The following is a 27856-nucleotide window of genomic DNA, read 5'->3' as shown; positions in this document are numbered from 1 at the left end:
TTTGCGGGCAATAATAGGACATGTTCTATCTTTCAACAGAACGGAAATACAGAATGCATACGGAGTACATTCGTGTTTTTTTTTGGTTTTTTTTTTCGGAACCATTGAAATGAATGGTTTCGTATACGGAACAGAAAAAAAACGGCCCGTAAACAGAAAAAAATAAAAAATAAATCGGTAGTGTGAAAGAGGCCTTATGCTGTTGAACCCCTTTAAATTTTCTTTGTACTTTCATAAAAAAATCTTGATGCTGCATCCATTTTTTAAACATGTTCTGCACACAGATCTATATATATAAATAAATGAATAAAAAACTAGTTTATTTACACAATTTGCATAAAACATTTTACAGCTCATTAGCAAAAATCTTCTTCCTGAGGTAGTTAATCCAGGCATCCTTTGTTCCTAGTTCCATTGAATTCCATTCAAAACTAGGGATCTGTAAAACAGAAAACGAACATGAAATGTGGGAGTCACAACTAGGCCCCTTTCACACGAGTTTCAGCAAGAGCACCCGTCCTGACCTCCCAGCACTGCTGGGGTCGCATAGCATTGTATTGATTTAGGATGCTATATAACCCTTACAGTTCTGGAATGTATTGGATAACACTGACAGCATTATGTTAGTGTTATAGAATACATTCCAGAACTCTAAGGGTTCCAGTGCATCATAAATCAATATAATGCTATGCGACCCCAGCAGTGCTGGAAGGTCAGGACAGGAGCTGCTGCATACTCACGCTGCGAGTCCAAAGCGTGGAGCTCGCTCGTCGGAAAAGGGCCTTAAGGTGGCCATACACATTAGACCACTGTCAGCCAGACCCACCAATGTGAGGTGTATGGGGGCCTCCTGACACTCCCTTGACAGCAGAGGTAGGGAGAATGATGGATCAGGCAGGTGGGTCAGACCTGTTGAAACCTTTTTGTTCTGGGGGGCGATAAGCCGCCAATAGAGGCGCCTGACGGTAGTTTACTTCCACCTGTCCATTGAAAACACATGGATGTTTGGTTGACCTAAGCAGGGAAGAACAGATCTCCGCTAATAGGGTATTTTAGGTATATGGCTGCCTTTACAGTATTTATCATCTCCGGGTAATTCTTATATTGATTAGTAACTGGGCAATGGGAATCGTCAGGCTTTAAATCCTGAAAGCCACAGATCCTTCCCCTGGTGAGCAGCGAGCGGCGCTGCCTCTACAGCGATCAGTGTCTGTATCTAAAGAATAAGCCAGATGCAGCTTGAGACCCAGAACGGGTTCTAAAATGATCAGCGGATCACCCGGGTGTCCATGGCCTCTGCAGGAGAAATGTGCTATTACATGGTTGTGCTAAATCCCTCCGGATACTGAGCGCGGAGGCTTTATGGAACCACACCTTTGTACTATTTACTCAGAATTTACCAAGTTACAAGACTTAACCCCAATGGTCCCAAACCGAGGACAAGAAACTGTAACCAACCTGCACTACATAGTACCCCAGAATCTCCAAATGTCTCTTCTTCATGGCATTTAACCCTTTAATCTTGGAAGAATTTCTGCAAAATGCCACTGGATTAAGAAACTCAATAGCGACTCTATAAAGATGAAGGAAAGAACATTTGTTACATTGTAACTGTAGAGACAGTGGGGGCAAGTGTCTTTGTAATACACTTTATTAGGGAAATATGTTCATTTTTATTACACAAATGTATGTAAAGTCTCCCCTCTGAGGGTTGTTAAAGGAAATCTGTCACCAGGATAATCGCTATTGCAGTAAAGCCATGGCCTAATAGCACTGAGCACCTTATTTCCAGATGTGCCTTTGTTCCAGCAATAGATGTTTGCTATCTTCTGAAAATCCAGTTTATTGGATATGCAAATGAGCCAATAAGGTGCCCAGAGGGCGTCACTCTTGCAGGAAGGAGTCCAGGCACACCCCCTGCCACAATGTGCCCACCCACCCCTCCTACATCACATTGAAGCCATAACTCTGCCCCCCTTTTCCCTGCTCCCAGCACGAGGGTGGGTTTGGGCACTAGCAGGAGGCATGTCTGGTCTCCTTCCTGCAAGAGTGACGCCCTCTGGGCACCTTACTGGCTCATTTGCTTACCAAATAAACTGGATTTTCAGAAGATAAAAAACATCTATTGCTGAAACATAGGCACATCTCGAAATAAGGTGCTAAGTGCTATTAGGCCATAGGCTTTAGTTCAATAGTGATTATCCTGGTGACAGATTTCCTTTAAGGACTACCTGTCTACTGAACATGACAAATAACTGATGCGGAGGCTACTCAGCCTGCTTCTGTTCTCCCCGTCCTAGCCACTGTCTCATTACTCCAGCCCTGCCTCCCTAAATATGCAATAATGTACTAATGTAACATGCTTCCCTGCAGACAGTTCTACCGTCTCAGAGTGTCTCTGGTTAGTGCTGGGAAGACAGGTAGAGGAGCAGGGCTGCAGCAATCCGCTCTGGCAGGGAGATGCTGAGAAGGGAGAGGGGGACACTGCTGCCAGGGCCGATCACAGTCTTCAGGGAATCATGTAGCATTACTTTAGTAACTTTCACACTGGCGTTTCTGGGTCCGCTTAGGAGATCCGTTTCAGGGCTCTCACAAGCGGCCCAAAACGGATCTGTTTAGCCCCAATGCATTCTGAATGGATAAGGATCCGTTCAGAATGCATCAATTTGGCTGCAATTGGCCTCCGTTGCGTTTTTTAGACGGTCACTAAAACGCAGCTTGCAGCGTTTTTGTGACAGTCTGACTATGCGGAGCCTACAATGTAAGTCAATGGGGACGGATCCATTGTTCACTGACACAATATGGTGCAATTGAAAATGGATCCATCCCCCATTGACTTTCAATGTAAGTCAAGACGGATCCGTTTTGACTTAGCCTTTTTTTGAATGAATAATGCAAACGGATCCGTTAACGGATACAAGCGTTTGCATTATTCGTGCGGATCCGTCTGTGCAGATACAAGACGGATCTGCACAAAACGCGAGTGTGAAAGTAGCCTTAGCTCTATTACATTTAGGAAGAAAGAGGCAAGCTGAGAAGCCTGTCTCTGCACCATAAGGTTATCTGGCATGTCCAACGTTCTGTCTGACAGTTGCTAGGGGGAGACTTTACATACAGTTTTCTAACAAATATTAACATAGTTCCATAATAAAGTGAATAAAAAAAATAAACTATTGCACTAATTTTAACTCTGATTTATCATGCCTTCACATGCCAAATTCTGGATAAAAAAAAAAAAAGTAACAAAATTTGGCTTTTTTCCACCACTCCAGTTTTGCAATATGGGTGGAAAAGCGGGTGTGGTTAGCCATGTCAAGGAGTTTCACTCCCGATTTATTATTGAGACTTTTTATTTTAAAAAAGTTGCAAAAACATTCACAATCTCTCCACAGGAGGAGGGAGGGGTAGAAAAACTGGAGTAGCTTTTTCTAGAAAAAAGTGTTAGGTTTAAAGGGATTCTGTAACCAAGTTTTGGGCTATAGAGATCACCGCTAGCATGTCCGCAATATACCTGTCCTATAGGGCTGTGTGCTTTTATTTTCTTTAAAAAAGGATTTTAGAGATATGTAAATTTGTCTTGTAGGTGCCCAAGGGGCTATGCGAACCTTCCTGGTGCCCAGCTGTGCCCGCCTGTGAAGGAGCCCAGCACCGCCTATGTCCTCTGAATCTCCTCCTTTCATCAACGATAGATTGCCGTAATCTCGCGATGCGCGAGCTCGCGCAGTTCTTTCCCTGAGGCTGATGCCAGCACAGGGAAGGAACATTATACCGGCACTGCGCATGCGCGAGCTCGCGTATCGCAAGATTACGGCAATCTATCGTTGATGAAAGGAGGAGATTCGGAGGACATAGGCGGTGCTGGGCTCCTTCACAGGCGGGCGTGGCTGGGCACAGCTGGGCACCAGGAAGGTTCGTATAGCCCCTTGGGCACCTACAAGACTAATTTACATATCTCTAAAATCCTTTTTTAAAGAAAATAAAAGCACACAGCCCTATAGGACAGGTATATTGTGGATATGCTAGCGGCGATCTAGCCGTGCATGTCCACATCTCCATAGCCCAAAACGTGGTGACAGAATCCCTTTAAGGACAAATCAAAATTATCAAATATGTAACATTTGATAAACGTGGCATAAAGTACGCCAATGCAGGTTCCAGCAAAACAGACTTCAAATATTCCCCTCATGATAAGTTCTCCCCATTGTCCCTACTGTCCCCAGAGCAATTTGGTTCATAACAATATAAGACATTGGCTCAATCAAATGGGAGGTATGGAAATATCCAAGCGAACTAAAGTTGCACTGGGATGGAGCACCATGCTTCTACACACAGAAGAATCACTAACCTCTGAGCCCCTTGTGGTAAGGACTTGTTATCCCATATCTGACTCTCCAGGCCCCACTGTACTTCTGCCACATTCGAGGAAAGCTTGTTCTCTTCCATATATGCAATAGGTTTTTTATTTTTGCTCAGTATGCACTCAAAATCTGCAGGAACCAATCACACCATGTTAGGAGATCCACAACATAAGGCCTCTTGCACATGACCGTATGGCTTTTTCCGCTTTTTGCGGACCGCAAAATACTGATCCGCAAAAAATACTGATGACGTCCGTGTGCATTCCGATTTTTTTGCGGAACGGAACAGCTGGCCCCTGATAGAACAGTACTATCCTTGTCCGTTATGCGGACAATAATAGTTTTTTTGCAGATCCATTGAAATGAATGGTTCCGTATACGGAACTTTGTGTGCAAGAGGCCTAACACCTTCAGAAACTTGTAACATTTAAAAGGGTTAGGCTAGTCTCACATTGCCGGCATAGCTCTGGCAGGCTCTTCTCTGCTGCAACTATCTGGATCCGGAATTGCCGGAATGCCTGCCGGCCCCTTTGACTATCATGGGGTCTAGCGGAGATCTGGTTGCTACCCAGCAAATATGCCAGGATTTGACCAGATCTCCACTGGACCCCATTATAGTCAAAGGGGTCGGCGAGCATTCCGGTAATTCCGGAACAAGACAGCTCTGGCAGTTCTCTGCCGGAACTGTGCCGGCAATGTGAAACTAACCTTATCTCACAGGAGGCAAGAGAAGCCGTTCTGGCTATAAGATAATTATTACAGATCTGCCTTTTGTAGTCCAATTGTCTTTGCCATACATGACAGCCAGGACCTCTCACCATAACATTAATATGCCCCAAATAATGAGCTGATCGCCGGCTGCCCTGCTGCTGGCACACCAGTGATCAGCAGTCATCTGTAGGGAACAGCAGCAGCAAGTGATAGATTTCCCTGCAGCGCCACCACAGGGCAAATGAAGCATTACACTACTGAATTTAATTTGCTGTCAATGTAATGCACACACATATTTCTAAATCTTACCTACTGTATAGTAATAGGGGGTGGTTACAAACATCTTGGCATAGTTAATTCCTCCAAAGAGATCTCCCAGAAATAGGTGAATCTGATGATATATGGATCTCTTGGAGTTGGCATCTGAGGAAAATTAAATCAGTTCTTAGAGGTAAATGATTCTTACAAAATGTAGTTTTGCAGTTATAGATATTCAAGGGGGTTATTCCATAAAAAAAAAATATATATATTCCGTATTTTTCAAACCAGCACCTGGATCTGAATATTTTTTGTAATCGCATGTAATTAAAAAATTGTGTGTAACAACAAAGTAACTCAATAAAATGTGTCTGTATAGCGCCACCTGCTGTTTGTTCTTTTTGTTATGTCTGTTCATCTCACTGAAGTGGTCGCACATGCTCAGTTCCATCTTTCAACTGCCACCATCTATATCTGCTGTTAGAAGCTGTGACAATCACAGGGTGAGAGCTACAGCAGAAAAGGCACCCCCCTCCAAGAAAGGGCACAATGCCAGCCTCCCACCACCACATGAGAAAGGGCACGCCCCCAGCACTTCAGGCATCACATAAAAAATTTTTTTCGGAAGACCGAAAAATTTTATTCCCCTAACTCAGCGCCACTCTTGGGCTTTTGTATTGAAGCTCAGCCTCATTCATTTACATAGGGATGAACTGCAATACCAGGTACAGCCACAAGTAAGAGTGGCACTGTGTACTAAAGTCATCGAACCACTTTGTCTTGTTAGCATAATAAATCAAGGAAAATCAACGGAGCTAGCCCCGCACCTCTTTGCTTCATCTGCCGGCAGTATTCTTCATGAAACCAAGGAACCTGGTGTTCAGGGCACTCGAGACAGACCGCTCGATTTAACTGCATCAGACGCATTCGTATCTTGGAGCTTCTGTCAGATGGAAAAGCTATGAAGCAAAGACAACACAGAAAACATCAAAGTGCTGAACAAAACTTCATTCATTTAGCTGTTTGTATGATTGGGTGTGCAGATCGGTCCTTCGGGTGCAGGTAAAAGCTGCCCACACACATCAAGACTGCAGACCCCGACTGTATGGGAAAACCAGGATTGAATGTCTAATTTCAACATGCCCAATCTCTCTCCCCATGGAAATAAACAAGCAAGATGAGAGCGCATTAACAGTTCTGTGGAGACAGATTTTGGAGAAATGAGACCATCAGTCAATGCTTATTCAGCCAACAGCTATCAATCTCAACTCCCTCAAACACGTGCCCGCTAGGCCGAGCATGCATGTATTTTTAGTAGTAAGTGGAAGCCGCCTCTGGCAGTTCCTTATCTTTCCGATAATAAAAGGATTGGTCTGAACCTTATCTCCTCCGACATCCGACAGTGGGGTAGAGTTAGATACATTAGATCAGGGATGGACAACCTGAGGCCCTCCAGCTGTTGCAAAACTACAATTCCCAGCATGCCCAGACTGCCTACAGCCATCAGCCTACAGCAGGGCATGGTCGGAGTTGTAGTTTTACAACAGCTGGAGAGCCGCGGGTTGTCCATGCCTGCATTAGATAGTTGGACGGGCCCACCAAAATCAGCAGGTGCAGCCAACAAATATTTATTTTCCGCACTTATATAGCGCTACTATATTCTCAAGCACTTTACAGACATTACCTTCAAGCTGTCCCCAATGGGGCTTACAACCTGCGTTCCCTATGAATATGTCTTTAAAGTGTGGGAGGAAACCGGAGAACACAGAGGAAACTCATATAAACACGGGGAGAACATACAAACTCCATGCAGATGTTGTCCTTGGTCGGATGTGAACCCAGGACCCCAGCGCTGCACGGCACCAGCACTAACCACTAAGCCACCATGATACTCTGATATCCAACATGTATGGCCAGCTTCAGGCTTGGCCCATCTAAAACATTGGTGGCCTTCAAAGTCAGATAGGTTTGGGTCCCACCTCTGGGACTCACGTCTTTCTCTAGAACAGGCCTCAATAAACATGCGCGGTGTGCTTTCCATTCACTTCCATTGGAGTTCTGAAAACAGCAGAGTGAGGGCGGTCAGCTATTTTCAGAAGTCCCATAAAAGTGAACGGAGAGCACACCAAGCATGCATGGTCACCTGTCCATTCACTTCTATGGGACTGCTGGAAATAGCTGAGCCAGCGATCAGCTATTTTCAGAACTCCCACAGGGTGGTTCTCTCTCGTTCACTTTGGGAGCCCCGTTCTACAGATAGTTGAAGTGGGACCTGCACTTATATGACATTGGTGGCATATCCTAGTGATAGGCTATCAATGTCCAAGAGGAGACAACCCCTTCAAAGAGTATAAGGCTAGTCAAAATGAATGACCTAGATAGAAGACAAGGGGGCGAAATGCAGAAAAATACACTGCACTTACTGTCAAGTTCAGAATCCAGTTTGGTTAGGAATCCAATGTTAAAAATTGATTTAATCAGCTCTTCTGGAAAATATTGTGCAACAGCAAGTGTGAATCCAACCAGAACCATGAGATGAGGAGGGAAAGAATCTGGAAGGTGAAATAAGACACCATCAGAGGATTTCCGACTTACCCCCCACACTGCACAGACACAGACAGCATGACCTTCTGGCCACGTATCCACATTGCTGCATAAAGTCATCCCAAGTGGGGGAACCTACCCTATGAGGTTTACCGCCACAGTCAAGGCTTTTCTCGACACAACCCCATTCATTTCTCTGTATTTATAAATGGGGATTTTGCAAAGGTATCCCCCCAAAAGGTGAAACCCACAGAATACTTACTCAGATTCACGAGTATATGCTGAATGCACAGATTAAAGAACTCTTCTTCTCGCGGGGGATCGTAGTTCAGATTGATAAAGGCATACAAAATTCTGTTCAAGTCAGTGGGATGAATCTGGACACAATTAGGAAACAGCAAATCAGAAGACGGTTTTGATAACGTCTCACATGTCTGTATAAAGGCTTTATACATCTTGTACAGGCCGTACACATTACGTGTTCCTGAAAATCAACTTCGAAATTCCATGAAGGTTCATATAGGGTCAAGTGGAGGGGAGATGAAGAGGAACTGCAAGTTAAGGCTTCATTCACATGACTGTATTTTTCATCCACGTGCTAGCCACAATATTTTATCGATAGCACACAGACCCGTTCATTTCTATGGGGTCTCATGCACACGTCTGTGTGGCCGTTCCGCAAATTATACGGGGTCCTATCTGTGTCCTATATTGCAGATGAGAACAGCCCTTTCTATTGATGGGAATGAGGAAAACTATGGAGCTGCAAACGAAAAGGTACCGTCTTGTGGATACGTTTTCTTGCAGAAATACTGACACGGCCGTATGGCGGCACTAGAACCAAAACTTATATTTGAATAGCAGGAAATTGCATGTACAGCAATTTCCCAAAACATTAGTATTATTGGGACTGTCCCATTGCTATACTCAGAGGAAGACTGGGAACTTAAAGGGGTTATGCAGTTTTTTTAAATTGATGATGCTATCCTTTGGATAGATTCATGAGCATCTGATCGGCGGGGGTCCGACACCCGGGGCCCCCTGCCGATCAGCTGGTTGAGAAGGTAGCGGCGCTGGCAGTAGTGCCGCGGCCTTATCGCCGTTTACCGCAGGCCCAGTGACGTCACGACTAAGTATCAATGCCCTGGGCGGGGCTAATCTCTGTTAACCTGACATGGAGCTTAGCCGCGCCCAGGCCAGTGATACTAGTCGTGACATCACTGAGCCTGCAGTAAACAGTGAGAAGGCCGTAGCACTACTGCCAGCGCCGCTGCCTTCTCAACCAGCTGATCGGCGGGGGGCCCCGGGTGTCAGACCCCCGCCGATCAGATTCTGATGATCTTTCCAGAGGATAGATCATTAGTTTAAAAATCTGCAGAACCCCTTTAACAGGGTTCTCTAACATTTTAATACTCAGGAGTTATTCTTAGGATAGGTCATCAGTATCTGATCGGTGGGGAGGGGGTCCGACACCCAGGACCCTCGCGATCAGCAGTTTGAGAAGGCAGCGGTGATCCTGTGAGCGTTGAGGCCTTCTCGCAGCTTACCAAGCACAGCGCTGTACATTATATAGTGGCTGTGCTTGGTATCGTGCCCAGTCCCGTTAACTTAAATGGGGCTGAGCGGCGCCTAGGCCACGTGATTGATGAACGTGTCATCACTCGGCCTAGGAAAAGCAGAGAGAAGACAGCGGTGCTACTGATCAGCGGGGGTCCCGGGTGGCAGACCCCCACAGATCAGATACTTATCCACGGAAAACCCCTTTACAGTGGCCCTGGAAAAAAATAAAGATGGCCCCATATTGTAGGTGGGGCCCAAAATGACAAAAGGCAAGGCCAACATAAATAGGCAGGGACAGTAAAAGTTGGTGGGGCCAGCAATACTTTGGTGCAGTAACAAAATACCGTCCCAGCAGAACCAAATACCACAGTGCAGTACAAATACCCCGCCACAGTATTCAACTGTATCACCGTCCTGAGGATGGCACTTTTCGCTACCAGTCCTGATCCTCCTAGCATTATGTAATGCTCGGAGCATCAGGTCTCTATGTACCCGGCCGGTGGAGGGCTTAGGTAGCCCCCTCCCTGGGCATTAGCCCACTGGATAAATTCCCCGTGGAGTCTATGACCAGTCTGTCCCTGTATTCAATATCAGTGCAGAAAAAGAAAAAAAGCATTAATTCCCCATCCCTGTTCTGTTAGAAGAAAGCAAGCCAGGGTTTACAGCAGACTGGGAACATCAAAGTCAGGACAAAAAAGCCTGGCAGCGAGGACAGAGCGCAACGCCGCAGAAGCACAGTAGACTGCGCACTCCTATACAAAATGCAGAAACATATGCCGTGCGGTATATATTATTGGCTAACCTCTGGCACTCCGGCTGCGGTGAAACTACGACTCCCAGCATGCTCCATTCATTTCTATGGAGTTCTGAGAACAGCCAAGCAGATGTACATCTTGGGAGTCGTAGTTTTACCACAGCTGGAGTGCCGGAGGTGAGCCATCACTGTAATGGCACAGAGGACCCTATGGGCCTCGCATGCCTCAGAGTGAAATCTGTTGGAGCCTCCTGTCGAAAATATAATCTTCCAGATGTACACCGCCAACTAAGGCTAAATGCACACGATCAGGATTGCGTGTGGATTTTGTGCGGACTTGCTTGCGGAAAATCCGCTCCGTAGGTCACGTATATTGTAGTCTATGAGAATTTTGAATTCTCATGCACACGATGCGTATTTTTACCTACAGCATGTCAATTTATAATTTTTTTTTTTTCCTGACCGGATTTTCTCTATTCACTTCAATGGGGAGAGTAAAATCCGTTTGCGGAAAATCCACACCAATTGATGCGGATTGATCACATACGGATTTCCCTGCGGATTGTCCGCACATAAATCCTAAACGTGTGCATTTACCCTAAAGGTTCAGGTGCAATGTGCACAGACCATTCCCCAATCCTGCGTGATAATCCTCTCATTTCTGTGACAACTTGACAAACTCTATGAGACAAAGCGGCTGCATGCGACTACTACCTTTGTAACATTCTCCATGGTGACTTCGGCAATCTTGTCCAGTACTGGAGGACACAGAGTATTACAATAACTTATAACCAGCGCCAGAAATGGGGCGTTCCTCCAGGTGACCTGATGCAGCAGGCGCTGGCAGGAGTGCAGGATGTCGTCTAGAAGCATATTGTGAAGCCACTGGCCATTCATCATGTACGTCAGTTCATTTAGAAGGTTATCAAGGTTGTCTATATTTTTGACTCTCTCCAGTCCGTGTCTGCTCACTTTATGGAGGAGCTTTTCATACAGCCCAGATTTATTCTGCCTGGACACCCGGGCCGGCTGCAGCCACCGGATGACGCTGTTAGCAATGCTGTTCAGGTCACTGAGATCGCACTGGGGGAATGACCGCGTCGATCTTAGTCAGGATGGCCTCATCCACTTTAGTAAGGGTAAGTAATGACAAGGACCTGGTCATCATAACCAAGATGGTGGGCACGTAACACGTCTTCATGTAGCTATGGACACACAAATGAGAAACAAACATTAAGTAAACCTAAAAAGCCAAAATGTCCATTATTACAACTCCTGCAGGGTGGTCACACCGCTCCCACCCGGGAGCTTTGCACTCAGCTTCTCTAGAATCCTGAAAACCAATGGAGTCCCTTATTAAACTGCTGTAAAGTAGTACAGGCTTAGTTGCCCCTAGCAACCAATCAGATTCCTCCTTTCATTTTTGACAGCTCCTTTGGAAAATGAAAGGTGGAACCTGATTGGTTGCTATGGGCGACTAAGCCTGTACTACTTTACAGCAGTTTGATAAGGGACTCCATTGGTTTTCAGGATTGTAGAGAAGCTGTGTGAAAAGCCAGTGGTAGCGGAGATAGCAACAATTTTCTAGAAAATAACTAAAACAAAAATATCTTTATTTTATGCTTCCTGCATCTTTTTTTTTTTGTTATGCCATTTTTTTGGGCTTGTAAAAAACGCCATGAAATTCATGTGTATTTGCAAGTGGGTTTTTTTCCCCACAAATTTTGACAAGCATTTTTTTCGGCATTTTTTTTCCCCCTACAGAAAAATCACCCGAAAAGAAGAAAAACCAAAACAAAAAAAAGCCCACCTGCTATTATGGCACAAAAGTGGTAAAAAATGCACAAAAGTACACACATTTGGTATCGCCAATATCGTACTGACCTATAGAATAACAGTAACATGCTAGCTGTGCCGTCGGAAATTTAAAGTGAAAATACACTGGTGGAGCTGCTTTTTTTTCATTACAACCCCAAAAAAGGTAATAAACTTAATAAGTTATATGTACCCCAAAAGGATGTCACTAAAAAAATACAGTTTGCCCCGCAAAAAAACAAGCCCTCATACCGCTACATCGACAGAAAAATAAAAAAGTTATGGCAGGAAAAAATAAATAAAAAATACCCACCATCTTATTTCATACTCTTCCTTCACTGAAAATACTCCTCAAAAATGCTAAGAGGAGTATTGTTACTCTTCCTGGAAAAATGTAGTGCGTCCTCTGCCCTGGGATATACCATTACCTGAACTGCTCCCTTTACAAGAGGAGCCGTTGAGTAGAATATCACAGCATGTACATGGAAATCCCACCCATCTGCTCTTCTCACCTCCATTACCATCATACAAGAACGGTTCACAGCCCCCGTATTACATCCAGGGAGAGAAGACGACGACGGCATCCCGAAGTGCAGACCACCATCCATACAACCCGGATGCCTGCATTCAGTGTCACATACATTTTTTTTCCCCCCTTTAGTTACACTTACGCTGTCAGACGTTTCTGTAGGTCGGCAAACAGTTGATAATTCTGGCAGGGCAGGCAGACCAGGGCATCTGTTATTTTACATAAGTACAGTCGCTGATAATGATCCAGATTATCCTGGATGGTGGAACAGATTCTAAATAGAGAAGAAAAAAAAAAAGAAAGAAGGGACAATAAACGCGTACGTCTCTATTCACACGTCATCATGCAAGCTGTGAATGTAGGAGAACAAGACTCTGACCACAGCCGGGTGGTGTAGAATAAGGCCCCTTTCAGACAAGCGGGTGTCACGCCCCGGACCCGCAGCTCAGCTCCCGTCCTGAACTTCCAGCACTGCCGCGGTCCCATAGCGTTATATTGATTTATTCTGGAATGTATTGTATGCGATAATCTCAAAGACAAGATACTTCAACCCACAAATATTCAAGTGTCTACCAAGGAAATATCACTGCAACTGAGAAAAAGAGACTGAAGGCCTCCTCTCCAGGTGGGAAAGAGGTTGGGGGACCCCCATTCCGGAGATAGGTACAGGTCTCACATGGATATTCTGTAAATGCCCAAGATGGGAATATGCCTTTAAAGTGGACTGCCCATCTCTTATCACATTCATCCGCACAGTACATGTAAGGGTCCATTCACACGTCTGCAAAATGGGTCCGCATCCGTTCTGCAATTTTGCTGAATGGGTGCAGACCCATTCATTTTCAATGGGGCCGCAAAAGATGCGGACAGAACACCGTGTGCTGTCCGCATCCTGCACTTCCGTTCGGCGGCCCCGCAGAAAAATAGAACATGTCCTATTCTTGTCCACATCCACGGACAAGAAAAAGCATTTCTACTATAGCGCTGGTAATGTGCGGTCCGCAAAATGCTGAACGCACATGGCCAGTATCCGTGTTTTAAGGATTGCAAAACAGTTGCTGATGTGTGAATGGACCCTAAGTCAGGCAGAAAAGATGGGGGGTTAGAACCTGGACAGACATCCTGACGGCTTTTACATTGGCATGCATGCAAGTATATTCCTATGCTGACAGAATGATATACAGTCAATAACCCCCAGAACAACTTGTGGGTCAGAAGCTGAACCCTATTCCCCCCATTGAGGTCTTATTCTGCCCATAGGTATGAATCCCGATCCAGCTGATTGTGTGACCTTAACCAAGTGTGAGAAAGACGCACAATGCTTCAAACCAATTCCATAAAACCGTACTTTTGAATAAGCATGGGATTTCTACATTCTGCCTCTGCCATGGTCTCCAGGATATACACCAAGCTGATATGATGGATCTTATCTGCCAAGATTACAAGGTCGTCTTCAAGCCTGGAGAAAAAAAAAAATAATAATTATGAAGGTCATACCTTTAAGGGTCCATTCACACGTCCGTTGTTTCTTTCCTGATCTGTTCCGTTTTTTGCGGAACAAATCTGGACCAGATCTGGACCCATTCATTTTCAATGGGTCCTGAAAAAATAAATAAAAATCAGACATTCTGCTGTCCGATTTTTTTCAGGACCCATTGAAAATGAATGGGTCCAGATCTGGTCCAGATTTGTTCCGCAAAAAACGGAACAGATCAGGAAAGAAACAACGGACGTGTGAATGGACCCCAAGTAAGCCATATGCTTCAGACAGCTGTCTCTCCTAAACTCCCCATACATGCATGCTCAGCCAAGTGTGCATGTGTTGTGAATAGGTAAAGTGGAGTAACCTGCTGCCAGAAATTGCTGGTGATGGTTTTAGCAGGTTTTGTGTTAAACGGGTTGTCCAGCCTTTACTCATCGATAGCCTATCCACTAGCTGATCGGCAGGGTTCCGACGTCCAACACTGCCAATCAGCTGTTCAGGTGTAGCTCTATCACTGGAAGTCGGCACTGGAACTACACAGCTCCGTCAACCTTGCAATAGACAGCGTTTGTCACTGCAGCGCTGCTCCCAGTGACTTCAGTGTTGGACCCCTGCCAAAGAGCTAGAGACGACCTATCCTGAGAATATCATCATTTAGTAAAGGCCGGACAACCCCTGTGACGTTTTTCTGGTGGTTCAGGGGCGACACACATTATACGGCTTTGAGGGGCCACTTACTTATTTCTTGTCTCTTGGGAAGCCATGGGAAATAAGGCACAAAATATTTTCCCAAAATGATCAGCAGTATTCCACAGGTCAGAAAATTCGAGCAGAGCCGACTTTGCCATCACCTGGAATTCAAACTGCTTGAAGGACATTTGTCGGTACAGAGAGGTGACGATGCACATGGTGTCCGTGCTCATCTTCTTTATGTCCCGCACAAAAACCTGGTTGCATTTGTCCAAGAGGGGCTGGTAGTCATACTTCATGGAGAAGAGGAACTGGACAATCCTGCGGACGCTGTGCACATCGACGCGATTCACTCGTCTCCATCAGGGATTCCGCCTTTTTGATCAGTCGATGCTGCAGCCTTGTAGAGGTGACGGGGAACGTCTTGACCATAAGATTGGACAAGATTCTGGTAAAGGATTTAAAAAAAAAAAATAAAAATCAGAAGATGATCCAAAGTTATCAGTTATATGATTTCTTAAGAAAGTATGAAGAGGGTGAAGCAGAAAACGTCCTGCTCCTACCATCTCTCATAATGCACAGGTGGATCTTAAAGAGGTTGTCCACCCACCGATCACAAGAACTGGGTTTCCCCGAGTCCTCCGAGAGCATTGAGCAATGGTCATACTTACACACTGCTGCACCACCTGACTCTATGGGATTGCTGAAGGGAAGCCGATCACAGCACTTATCAATCCCATAGAGGTGAATAGAGCAGCAGTGTTTGTGTGATTTGACCACGATGTGTGAACTCCTCCCCAGGTTCCTAAAAATCACTAAACATCTTCTTAATACAACATTATTGGGTATACTGATGGATTCTTACCTGATGTTTTGTATATCATCCAGATTTGTGCTCAGCGCATTGGTTACCTCTCCCATCAGCGGACTGGTGTCTAGGTCAGTTTTCTCCAAGCAAACAGAAAATTTCGATAGAGTCTCTGGTTCAAACCTAAACAGGAGAAAAGATGAAATCTGTCACTAGAGTCATAGCAAAACATAAGCGGAACAATAGGAATATTGTAAAATCCTGCAGCAATAACATCTGGTTCTATTACTGCAGATTCAAGCTGTAGTGAAGCCTCCATAGAAATGTAATAAAGACCGAGCTACACCAACCCTACAAACACATGTACAGGTTATAGTCCATTCAGATGTCCGTAGTTCAGGGACCGCATCCGTCCCACAATTTTGCAGGATGGGTGCAGACCTATTAATCTCAAAGAGGCTGCAAAAGACCGTCTGCTGTCCACATCCGTAGTTAAATTCCACTGCCCCACAAAAAAGATAGAGCATGTCCTATTCTTGCCCGCATTTCAATCACAGAGCTGGCCATTTGTGGTCCGCAAAATGCGGAACGCGCACGGCCGGGATCAGTGTTTTGCGGATCCACAAATTGTGGACGTATGAATGGACCCTTATACAGGCAATTAAAAGGAGATTATCCAAGACTATGTACACCTTTAGAGGCAAATTTTGTTTATGATTGCATTTTACTCATTTTTGGCTAAAAATCTTATTTTCAATTGGCCTTTATTAAAAATATTGAGCCGCTCTAAACTACTGTGAGGTCATAAACACTTATTTAAGCCACATTCTTATCAGTAGGATAAGAACTGAGCTATACTGAGTGCTTATAATGTCAGAGAGCAGAGATAAGGAGCCCATCAGCTCCCCAACTGATGGAAAAGAGAGAAAATCTAGAGGCTGCTTCTAGAGCATCTCAGCTTTGTACAGAAAAAAAATACTCCATATTTTTAATACGACCAATTAAAAAATATATTTTTAGCTCAAAATGAGTACAATGCAATAATAAAAAAAAACATTACTGAAGATGCAAAGTTCACACTTCCAGCAAACAGCATATTAATAAGTTAAAGAGTACCATGACCTATTGAACAGGTGATAACTGTGGAGGTCCACACGTTGGGACCCTCACCGATCATTATTCCCATCGTGGACATGCAGGCCTTTTCTCAATAACTAGGTTCCCATCAGTAACACCCTCATCGATCCAACAACTCTCACCATTAACATTTTGTTATCCGTGCCAATTTAATGATAATTTAATTGTTTGCATAATTAACTTACTTTTTACGACTAGTTCTTTCATGATCCCATAATTATGAGCAGTGCAGGCCTTTTTTATATTTTTTTTACAGCACTGATCGGCCTGTGCAACTTGGCTCATGAATATAATCTTATGACATGTACATTCAAGAGGGAAAGGTTATATGATGGCGAAAACCTTTGGTAAAGGAGGGGCGCTACCATGAAAAAATGTTCTCATATTATCAGCCTATATGTAAAAATTCTATGGATTTCACTTTTTTAACAAAAAAAAAAAAAAAAAAAAAAAAAAAAAAAGGGGTTGATGGTTTTCTGGATATAATATTTTAGGTCTCTCCATGTATTCTACTTCCCGTCCTGGATGTTCAACTTCCTGTTTCTTAGGATTTTTAGCAGGGCAGAGAGCCTCACTTGACTTTCTCACTTAAAGGGAACCTGTCACCGGGATTTTGTGCATAGAGCTGAGGACATGGGTTGCTAGATGGCCGCTAGCACATCCGCAATACCCAGTCCCCATAGCTCTGTGTGCTTTCATTGTGTAAGAAAAACAATTTGATACATATGCAAATTAACCTGAAATGAGTCCTGTCCCTGACTCATCTCATGTACAGGACTCATCTCAGGTTAATTTGCATATGTATCAAATTGGTTTTTTTTGCACAATAAAAGCACACAGAGCTATGGGGACTGGGTATTGCGGATGTGCTAGCGGCCATCTAGCAACCCATGTCCTCAGCTCTATGCACAAAATCCCGGTGACAGGTTCCCTTTAAACCAGGCATGTCCAAACTGCGGCCCTCCAGCTGCTGCTAAACTACAACTCCCAGCATTCCTGGATAGCTTACAGCTATTAGGGCATGCTGGGAGTTGTAGTTTAGCAACAGCTGGAGGGCCGCAGTTTGGACATGCCTGCTTTAAACCATTCACTCCGACCAGACAGGTAAAGGGATGAGTGACTCAATTAGAGCATCACACATTACACTGGTCAATGCAATGCTCTTCTGTGGGCATCTTTATCTAGGCCTATATAGAGGACAATACAGATGTCATACTATTATTCCAATTCTACACCTACTATTACACTGGCAGATAACATCTTCCTCTCACAGCAGCAGTAAACTGACAATGCATTATCTATCTGAGTTTTACTGCTTCAGATGGAGAATATTTAGTATTTATTTTTCAAAAGCATAGCACTGCCGAAATTAAAAAGAGCCAAAAATTTATTTTATGAATATGCATAAAAAACTCTGATGCAAGTCTCTCTTTAAGGGCTGTTTCAGACGAGCGGATGCCGTGCGTGACATCCGCTCCGTGAAAGAGTGCCTCTCTGTGACCTCTTTACTACGAAATCACAGTGAGATAAAGTTGTCACTGTGATTTCGTAGTAAAGAGATCACAGAGAGGCACGGCGCATTATCAGTCATGTTAATGCTCCGTGCCTCTGTAGTCTGCATCGGGTCTTGGCACTCTTTCAAGGAGTGGATGTCACGCACGGCATCCGCTCGTGTGAAACAGCACTAATCCAGAGCTGGACAAAAGCCAAGCAGCTAATGCAGTGTTAGGCCTCATGCACACTACAGTATTTTTTCACAGTCCGCAAAACGGGGTTCCTTTGGTCCGTGACCGTTTTTTCGTCTGTGGGTCTTCCTTGATTTTTGGAGGATCCACGAACATGAAAAAAAAGTTGTTTTGGTGTCCGCCTGGCCGTGCGGAGCCAAACGGATCTGTCCTGAATTACAATGCAAGTCAATGGGGACGGATCCGTTTGACGTTGACACAATATGGTGCAATTGCAAACGGATCCGTCCCCCATTGACTTTCAATGTAAAGTCAGGAGTCCCTTTTATACCATCGGATCGGAGTTTTCTCCAATCCAATGGTATATTTTAACTTGAAGCGTCCCCATTACCATGGGAACGCCTCTATGTTAGAATATACTGTCGGATATGAGTTACATCGTGAAAACTCATATCCGACAGTATATTCTAACACAGAGGCGTTCCCATGGTGATGGGGACGCTTCTAGTTAGAATATACAACAAACTGTGTACATGACTGCCCCCTGCTAGCACCCGATCTCTTACAGGGGGCCGTGATCAGCACAATTAACCTCTCAGGTGCCGCACCTGAAGGGGTTAATTGTGCGTATCATAGCCCCCTGTAAGAGATCAGGGCTGCCAGGCAGCAGGGGCAGACCCCCCTCCCTCCCCAGTTTGAATATCATTGGTGGCCAGTGCGGCCCCCCCCTCCCTCCCTCTATTGTAATAATAACATTGGTGGCCAGTGTGCGGCCCCCCTCCCTCCCTCTATTGTAATAATAAACATTGGTGGCACAGTGTGCGGCCCCCCCTCTATTGTAATAATAACATTGGTGGCACAGTGTGCGGCCTCCCCCGGCCCCCCCTCCCTCCCTCTATTGTATTAATAACATTGGTGGCCAGTGTGCGGCCTCCCCTCTCCCCCAGATCATTGGTGGCAGCGGAGTTCCGATCGGAGTCCCAGTTTAATCACTGGGGCTCCGATCGGTAACCAGGGCGCTACTGCAGTCCTGGTTGCCATGGTTACTTAGCAATAGTAGAAGCATCATACTTACCTGCTGGCTGCTGCGCTGTCTGTGACTGGCCGGGAGCTCCTCCTACTGGTAAGTGACAGGTCTGTGCGGCGCATTGCTTAATGATCTGTCACTTACCAGTAGGAGGAGCTCCCGGCCGGTCACAGACAGCGCAGCAGCAAGCAGGTAAGTATGATGCTTCTACTATTGCTAAGTAACCATGGCAACCAGGACTGCAGTAGCGCCCTGGTTGCCATGGTTACCGATCGGAGCCCCAGCGATTAAACTGGGACTCCGATCGGAACTCCGCTGCCACCAATGATCTGGGGGAGAGGGGAGGCCGCACACTGGCCACCAATGTTATTAATACAATAGAGGGAGGAAGGGGGGGGGGGGCCGGGGGGCGCACACTGTGCCACCAATGTTATTAATACAATAGAGGGAGGGAGGGGGGGGCCGCACACTGGCCACCAATGAAATTAAAACTGGGGAGGGAGGGGGGTCTGCCCCCTGCTGCCTGGCAGCCCCTGATCTCCTACAGGAGGGGTTAATTGTGCTGATCACGGCCCCCTGTAAGAGATCGGGTGCTGCCAGGCAGCAGGGGGCAGTCATGTACACAGTTCGTAGTATATTCTAACTAGAAGCGTCCCCATCACTATGGGAACGCCTCTGTGTTAGAATATACTGTCGGATCTGAGTTTTCACAAAGTGAAAACTCAGCTCTGAAAAAGCTTTTATGCAGACGGATCTTCGGATCCGTCTGTATGAAAGTAACCTACGGACACGGATTCTAATCTTGTGTGCATTCGTGTTCTTTCACGGACCCATTGACTTGAATGGGTCCGTGAACCGTTGTCCGTCCAAAAAATAGGACAGGTCTTATTTTTTTGACGGACAGGATACACGGATCACGGAGGTGGATGACAAACGGTGCATTTTCCGAGTTTTCAACAGACCCATTGAAAGTCAATGGGTCCGCAGAAAATCACGGAAAACGGAACAACGGCCACGAATACACACAACGGTCGTGTGCTTGAGGCCTTAGTGTAATGACATATTGACTACCAGGGTGACCTGCTTGGCTTCTAAAGGCCACAGTATTTTATCTGACATAACCAGAGGGAGTATTGAGTGAATATTTCACCATGCTTTACCTTTCTAGCCTTCTCCAGCCTTCTACTAGCAGCTGCTGCACCAACGAATCATGTGCTTCCACATTAAACCTGGAAATATAAAATAGAGAATGAGAAGTCACATAGCAGCAGAGCAAAGGAGCAAATAATAAAGGCCCTGACAAGTTACCTTATTATGGCGTACAACGTATTCACCAAGGTGGTGTCATTCATGAAGTCAATCTTATTCTCTGCCAGGATGCGAAGAGCAATAAATTCCGGGTGATTCCGGATGGTTTCAAAATTTAAGCTTTTGCTCGTTGTCTCCTTCTGAATCTCCCATAACGTGTTGATTGCGCACCCCACGTGCTGAACTGTAAGTTTGGACTTGTGGATCCCAACAAGTTGAAAAATCTGGAATTGGTTCGTGCAGGTCATCAGCTGGTGCAGGAGAGGATCTGAGCTTAAGCTGCGCATCGGAAAGAAGCGCAGCGAAAGGGGAAACGCCCTCTTCCAGCAGAACATGTCTGGACTACAGGAAAAGGACGCTTACGGCTTTAGAGAAATTGAATAATTTTTGGCTTTTTCTTGCACCATCTTCTTGGAACCTCAATATTCTTGGCTCTGGAGGAGATCATGTTTTTTTTAAGATATGACGACACATTTTGACTACAGCTATCTGTAAAGGAAAACGTAAAAAAACATGGAGCATTTACAACCTGTATATAAAGCTCTGCTCAACCACAATCGGACAATCCAGCTGCATTTTTAGCGTGTTTGGTATATTGCATATATACGAATCTGTAAAATTTGAAAGGGGTCATCCTACGTACAACATTTAGGCTCCATTCACGCGTCCGCAATTTTCCTTCCGCATCTGTTCCGCAATTTTGAGGAACAGGTGCGGATCCATTCATTTCAATGGGGGAGTAATTCCTGTCCGCATCAGCACTTCCGTGAAAATGAAGCATGTCCTACTTTTGGCCGCAAATTGCGGTCCGCGGCCCCATTGTACTCAATGGGTCCGCAAAAAAGCAGATGACATGCGGAAAGACACCAAATGTCATCCGCATGTCATCCGTTTATCATCCGCATATCATCCGCATTACCCTAGCAGCATGTATTCCTCCTTCCTTTTTTATTTCTGCGGAAACACGGAACAGATGTGGATGCACTTTTGTAAAAAACTGAAGGTTTTTACAGAAACACGGATCCGCAAAAAAACGGACCGTAAGGAATGGTGGCTGTGGATTTGGCCGTAGTGCCCGAGTCCCTGTGTGCATGGAGTGGTAATGAACGGGTGTGGCCACTACTCATTTCACAGTAATGGGACTGCCAAAGATAGTCAAGCACTGTACTAAGCAGTCCCATACACTGGGTACAGAGCACTGATCACGCATGTGCAATCCCTCTCCACTCCCAGGGGATTTGGGAACCGTTCATGTGATCTGTGGGGGTCCAGCGGTCAGACACACAGCGATTATACACTGAACACCTATCCTTTGTATATATGATATTGTTCATAGTCCTCCGGTTCAAGAAAAAAAATAAAAAGTCACATTAACTAGGGAAGAACAGCACACTTACCTTACTATCTAATTTGTATCTTTTCTGCTGCAGATTCTCCAATTCCTGGGCTCCTCTTCGGTCATCCTTGATGTTACTGTGCATCCATGTTTATCCAGCCCTGCTCTTGGATTGGCCTACACCACTCACATGTCAGCAGAAGTATCGTTAATTTCTAACGATAATTTGTTTTCCCTTAGTCCTAACAGTGGCACAGATGGGGTATTCTGCCCCTGTGGACTGGTTAGGACAGGTGGAAGTTTAATGAAACATAAACATAAAAACACTGGCATGCACACGCCCTCCCTGCCCCCTATAAAGAGGGGCGTAGCCCTCATGCTGTTGTGTAGTAACAAGTAGACAAAACCCATAATTAAAAAACAAGGGGGGGAAATTTGTGTGCCACTGTTAGGACTAAGGGAAAACAAATTATCGTTAGAAATTAACGATTCCCTTACGTCCTAACCAGTGGCACAGATGGGGATTTAGCAAGTAGAAACCCCCATGGGAGGGTCCTCATGCCTGGCGGAAGATAACACTGTCCGGCCAAATGAGGAATAACTATGTATTCTAGTATCCACTCTATAGTGTGAGATAAAAGTGGAGTGAGAACTCCAAGAAGCTGACTTACAGATCACATCCAATGGGATCGAGCTTCTCTCTGCAAAAGAAGTGGCCACTGCTCGAGTAGAGTGGGCCCTTACAAATTCAGGGGGCTCCGAGCCCTGAGACATATAAGACTCCCGAATTGCCTCTTTAATCCAGCGACTGATGGAGGGCTTAGAGGCTTTCCTCCCCTTATGGGTACCGGAAAAAAGGATAAGGAGGTTTTCATCCTTCCTAAATACCTTGGAGCGTTCCAGGTAAATCCTAAGACATCTCGCAATGTCGAGGGTATGGAGCCCTCTTTCCTCAGAGGAGGGGGATGGAGCCAATGTTGGTAGGGAGATCACCTGGTTAATATTATCAAAGGAGGGAACCTTTGGGATGAAGGTGGGTAAAAACTTGAGGAGTACCCGATCCTGCAGGAACTTTGTATAAGGCTCAAAGGCAGAAAAAGCCTGGAGTTCCCCAACTCGCTTTGCAGAGGTAACAGCCAACAAGAAGGTGATCTTCCAGGTCAGGAACCTGAATCCCGCCTCCTCTAGGGGCTCAAAGGGGGGAGATGTTAACCCCCTGAGCACGACCGATAAATCCCAAACAGGGATAGGTCTGATTACTGTAGGCTTTAATCTTGAGGCTCCCTTCAGGAATCTCTTGATAAGGGGGTCTTGAGAAACCGCTCTGTTGAGACAAGCAGAGATTGCTGAAATCTGCACTTTAAGGGTAGCAGGTGATAGCCCTTTATCCAGACCGTCCTGTAGAAACTGTAGGATCATCGGGATGGAAGCTTCAGCGGATGTTTGCTGATGCCTAGCACACCAGCACGAAAAAATCTTCCAGATTCTGGAGTAGGCCTTGTTGGTAGCTTCCGATCTGGAGTGCTCCAGGGTTCTCAAGACAGACCCCGATAGCCCTTCTATCCTTGGAAGGGACTGATCAACCTCCAGGCTGTCAGGTTGAACATTTGAAGATTTGAGGAGACCTGGGTGCCCCCCGACACCAGTGCTCTCTCTGGGGGAAGCCTCAGAAATTGACCCCGACTCATCTGTAGGAGTTGGGTAAACCAAGCTCTTTTCGGCCAGTATGGGATAATGGCGATAACTGACGCTTGGTCCTGCCTGATTTTCATCAAGACCCTTGGTATCAAGGAAATTGGAGGGAAGATGTAGGCCAGCCTGAACCTCCATGGGATTGACAGTGCATCTATTGCCACCGGGTTGTCCTCCCTGTAAAGGGAGCAATACCTCTCCACTTTGGTGTTGAACCTCGTTGCCATGAGATCGATCTCTGGCATGCCCCACCTGAGTGTTATCTCCTTGAAGACCTCTGGATGAAGTGACCATTCTCCGGTTGGAAGACCTCGGCTCAGGCGATCCGCAATCACATTGTGAACTCCGCGAATGTGAACGGCTGATAAGTGGGTGAGGTTCAGTTCTGCCCAATCCAAAATCACCCCTATCTCTCTCAGGAGACTTTGTGACCTCGTGCCTCCCTGCTTGTTGATATACAATACAGCGGTCATGCTGTCTGATTGTACCTTCACTGCCTTCCCCCGAATGATGGGAGCAAAATGAAGAAGAGCTAGCCTGATTGCTCTGATCTCCAGGAGATTCGATGACAATAACCTCTCCTGAGGTGTCCAGGTTCCCTGGACTGTCTTGTCCTGAAGATGCGCACCCCAGCCTACTAGGGATGCGTCTGAAGTAAGTATGATCCAAGAGGGCTGGATCAGGGACTTGCCGTCCGTGAGGTGGGACCACCACCTCAGAGAGGACCGGACTTTGTAAGGCAGGGAGAGCACGGAATTGAGTCCCCTTGGACTGTGATTCCACTTGGCTAATACTTCCGACTGGAGCGGACGTAGATGCCATAATGCCCAAGGTACCGCCTCCGCGGTTGAAGACATTAGTCCCAACATCCTCATCCATGTTCGGATTGTTACCCGTTTGGGTACAGAGAGGGAATGGGCTGTCTGTTGCACGGATTGCTTTCTTTCGGGAGTGAGATGAATCATCATCCTGACTGAATCCACCATGAACCCCAGGAACCTTACTGAGGTGGCTGGTTGAAGCTGGGATTTGTCCCAATTGATCACCCATCCTAACTGATGTAGGAATGTAACAGCCTGTTGGATGTGTTGGGACAGGATCGCTTGGGAAGGGGCTCTGAGGAGCCAGTCGTCCAGGTATGGAACTATACTCAAGCCTTGAAGCCTTAGTGCGGCCACCACAGAGACCACCACCTTGGTGAAAGTGTGTGGGGCTGAAGAGATCCCAAACGGGAGGGCCACAAACTGAAAATGCTTTAGGACCCCCCCGATATTTACCGCGATCCTTAAAAATCTTCTGGACCCAGGATGGATGGGAATATGGAGATAAGCATCCTTGAGGTCCAAGGTTGCCAAGAAATCTCCCGGCATAAGAAGATTGGTCACTGACTGGATAGTTTCCATACGGAACTTCTTTTGTCTTATGAAACGGTTGAAGAACCTCAAATCTATAATCATTCTCCACCCTCCTGTACTCTTGGGTACCAGGAAAACTGGGGAGTAGATACCTGTTCCCCTCTCTAGGAGAGGAACCTCTTCTAAGGCCCCCTTCTGGAAGTATTCTAGTACGTAACTTTCTAGAATCTTCTGCTTGTTGCTGGGAAGAAGCCTTGTCTGGACAAATTTGTCCAGAGGCCGACTGCTCAGGTCTACAAGGTAGCCCTGGGAGATTACACGCAGGACCCAACTGTCCTGGATATGATCCTGCCAACAAGGTAGAAAGTGTCGTAGGCGACCGCCTACGGGAATGTGGGGAGAAGGGAGCCCGAGATCTCCAGTCAGACCGGCAAAATACCAAGAGCCTCGAGGAGGCCCGCAATCAGAGCGCCGAGGACTTCTTGGGGGGTCTAGAACCCCGAGAGGATTTCCCTCCTCTACGGGAACCCCAATTCCTCTGGGGTCTGGGTTGTGGTTCCGCTCTGGAACCATACCCTCTGCCCCGACCACGAAAGGACTGCTGGGGAAGGGACTTGCCCTTCTTGTCCGACAGCCCCTCCATTATATGGTCTAGCTCTGCACCAAAGAGCTTGCCGGGTTCGTACGCCATGGCACAAAGATTGTGCTTAGAGGTCGTATCTGCCTTCCAGGGCTTCAACCAAAGCGGACGCCTGCCCGCGGTTGACCCCAAGCTGCGCTCCAGGAGACTGAACCTGGAGCTTCACCAGGTTTAAATAGGGCTCTTGGCGCCAAAACGAAAGTCCCGCCCCCAGGGGGGCGGGGTAAACCTCCGATTTTAACTCCTTGAAAAACAAGGAAAAAGATCTCTGTATTAGGGCCCAGAAAGGGATCCTGCACATATTAAAGGCCCCTTGGCCTAATTTCACTAAAATACACCTCCGGCCGCGCTAACAAACGGCCGGAGCGAAAAACCGGAAGTGACGTTACTTAACGTCACTCCCACAAGATGGCGGCGCCCAGCAACATGCGGGACGCCGCTTCGCCGCTCCAGCCAACCATCCGTCGGCCGGAGCGAAAACCGGAAGTGACGTAACCCGACGTCACTTCCGCAAGATGGCGGCGCCCAGCCGAACATGCGGGCACCGCTACCGCCGCTCCAGCCCGGACAGAGGAACGACCTAGACAGGGCAAAAGGAGACCAGCTAAGGCCGGAGGGTATCCTCCGGCCGCATAGGGGGAGCGGCACAGGTCCTAGGAACCTAAAAGAAAAAAAGGGAATCGCACTCTCTCCACCACAAGGATGGAGGAGTGCACCACCCGTCCCGTCCTGTCCGCAGGACAGAAAAAAACACAACAGCATGAGGGCTACGCCCCTCTTTATAGGGGGCAGGGAGGGCGTGTGCATGCCAGTGTTTTTATGTTTATGTTTCATTAAACTTCCACCTGTCCTAACCAGTCCACAGGGGCAGAATACCCCATCTGTGCCACTGGTTAGGACGTAAGGGAATCTTAGAATACCAAATGCACAGTCTTCATCATGTAGTCTGAGAAGCGATGCGACCATCTTGGATGACAGAAGAGGAGCCAGGAAATCAGAAGGTCTGCAATTGAAGAGAAAAAAAAAAAAAAAGTTTTCTGTTCATTATCCCATTCATCTGAATATTTCGCGTCAACTGGAGGTTCTCTATAAGTACACTGTAGGATGTTTAAACCCATCTGGTCATAAAGACAAACATATTAGATCACATTGAAATCATCATAGACTATCCCCCCACCTTAGGGCATCCCGAACTTACAGACGCATACTGCTGTCACTTCCTTTTTAGCAATTAGCAGATACTGGTGCTGCGCTTAAAACATGGCTGCTGATGGCGGCCTGCATTCACTAACACTGGGGACGGACCCTCCATCAGCAGCCATGTCTCGAGCGCGGTGCTGGCATGCAGGTCAAGGGACTTGCGTGTAAACTTGATTTATACATATTAAACTACTCAACACATGGGCGGACTGGACATAGACTCTACAGGGAAATTATCCGGTTGGCCAATGCCCTGAGAGCCCCCCAAGCATTCATCTTGGCTCCATGCCAGGTACATAAAGATCTGAAGCTTCCAGCATTAATTAATGCAGGCAGTAATGTGTGCTGCACTATGTTATTTTGCCCCGATTATTGCTGGCACCACCTCCTTCTGTATCGTCATCTTCTGTCACTTTGGACCCGCCTAAAAACATGGGGCCACTTTGAGGTCTTTTCCAGAGCCACTTTGAGGTCCCAGTCCGCCCCTGGTTCCCAGCCCATGGGCAGCTAGTCATATAAACTGGACAACACCTTTAAAATCATGCCTAAAATGTACCAAATATTCTCCTAATGGCTGGCAAATCTGGAACAGTTTGGGTTAAATCAGAAAAATTACGAATTGTCTGAAACATTAGCTCAATTCTACACCCAATCCACTTCCAAATCCCCAGGTCTAATCTGAAGGGACACTGCACCACAGGTCATAATAACAACAGACCTAATAAATAGAAAGCCGAGCAGGCATTGCTCCAAATAGCAGCGCCATAACGTAGCCTTACACTGCGGCTGCTGTGGCTAATCCCTCAGAGATTATTTTCTTTCTAGATGTAGAGGACAACTCCAACTCCTGCAGAAGTGTCAAAGACATGTGTTGGTCTCATATACAAGTCACACACTTCCTGTCGCACAGCTGACGTCATCCTGCAAGTCCTGCATCATTCCTCGCAGCCACGCCAGCAGGTTTGG

General features: G+C 46.2%; 1 protein-coding gene across 1 annotated transcript; it reads right to left on the bottom strand.

The window, feature by feature from the left end:
* Positions 1-303: 303 nt before the first annotated feature.
* On the bottom strand, positions 304-27786 carry LOC122944808 (FAST kinase domain-containing protein 1, mitochondrial-like). Its single transcript, XM_044303466.1, is given in 17 exon segments — positions 304-439; positions 1459-1573; positions 4346-4487; positions 5379-5492; positions 6155-6286; positions 7751-7879; positions 8134-8248; positions 10900-11274; positions 11276-11390; positions 12672-12803; positions 13878-13988; positions 14751-15040; positions 15042-15150; positions 15568-15693; positions 20520-20588; positions 20668-21156; positions 27609-27786. Coding segments are annotated over 16 exon segments (2502 nt in total). The 5' UTR covers positions 21003-21156; positions 27609-27786; the 3' UTR covers positions 304-346.
* Between the last annotated feature and the right edge of the window lie 70 nt (positions 27787-27856).

The sequence above is a fragment of the Bufo gargarizans genome, chromosome 8 (genome assembly GCF_014858855.1).
Source record: "Bufo gargarizans isolate SCDJY-AF-19 chromosome 8, ASM1485885v1, whole genome shotgun sequence".
In the NCBI taxonomy this organism is placed as follows: domain Eukaryota; kingdom Metazoa; phylum Chordata; class Amphibia; order Anura; family Bufonidae; genus Bufo; species Bufo gargarizans.
This window is presented reverse-complemented; position numbering and strand designations above follow the sequence as displayed.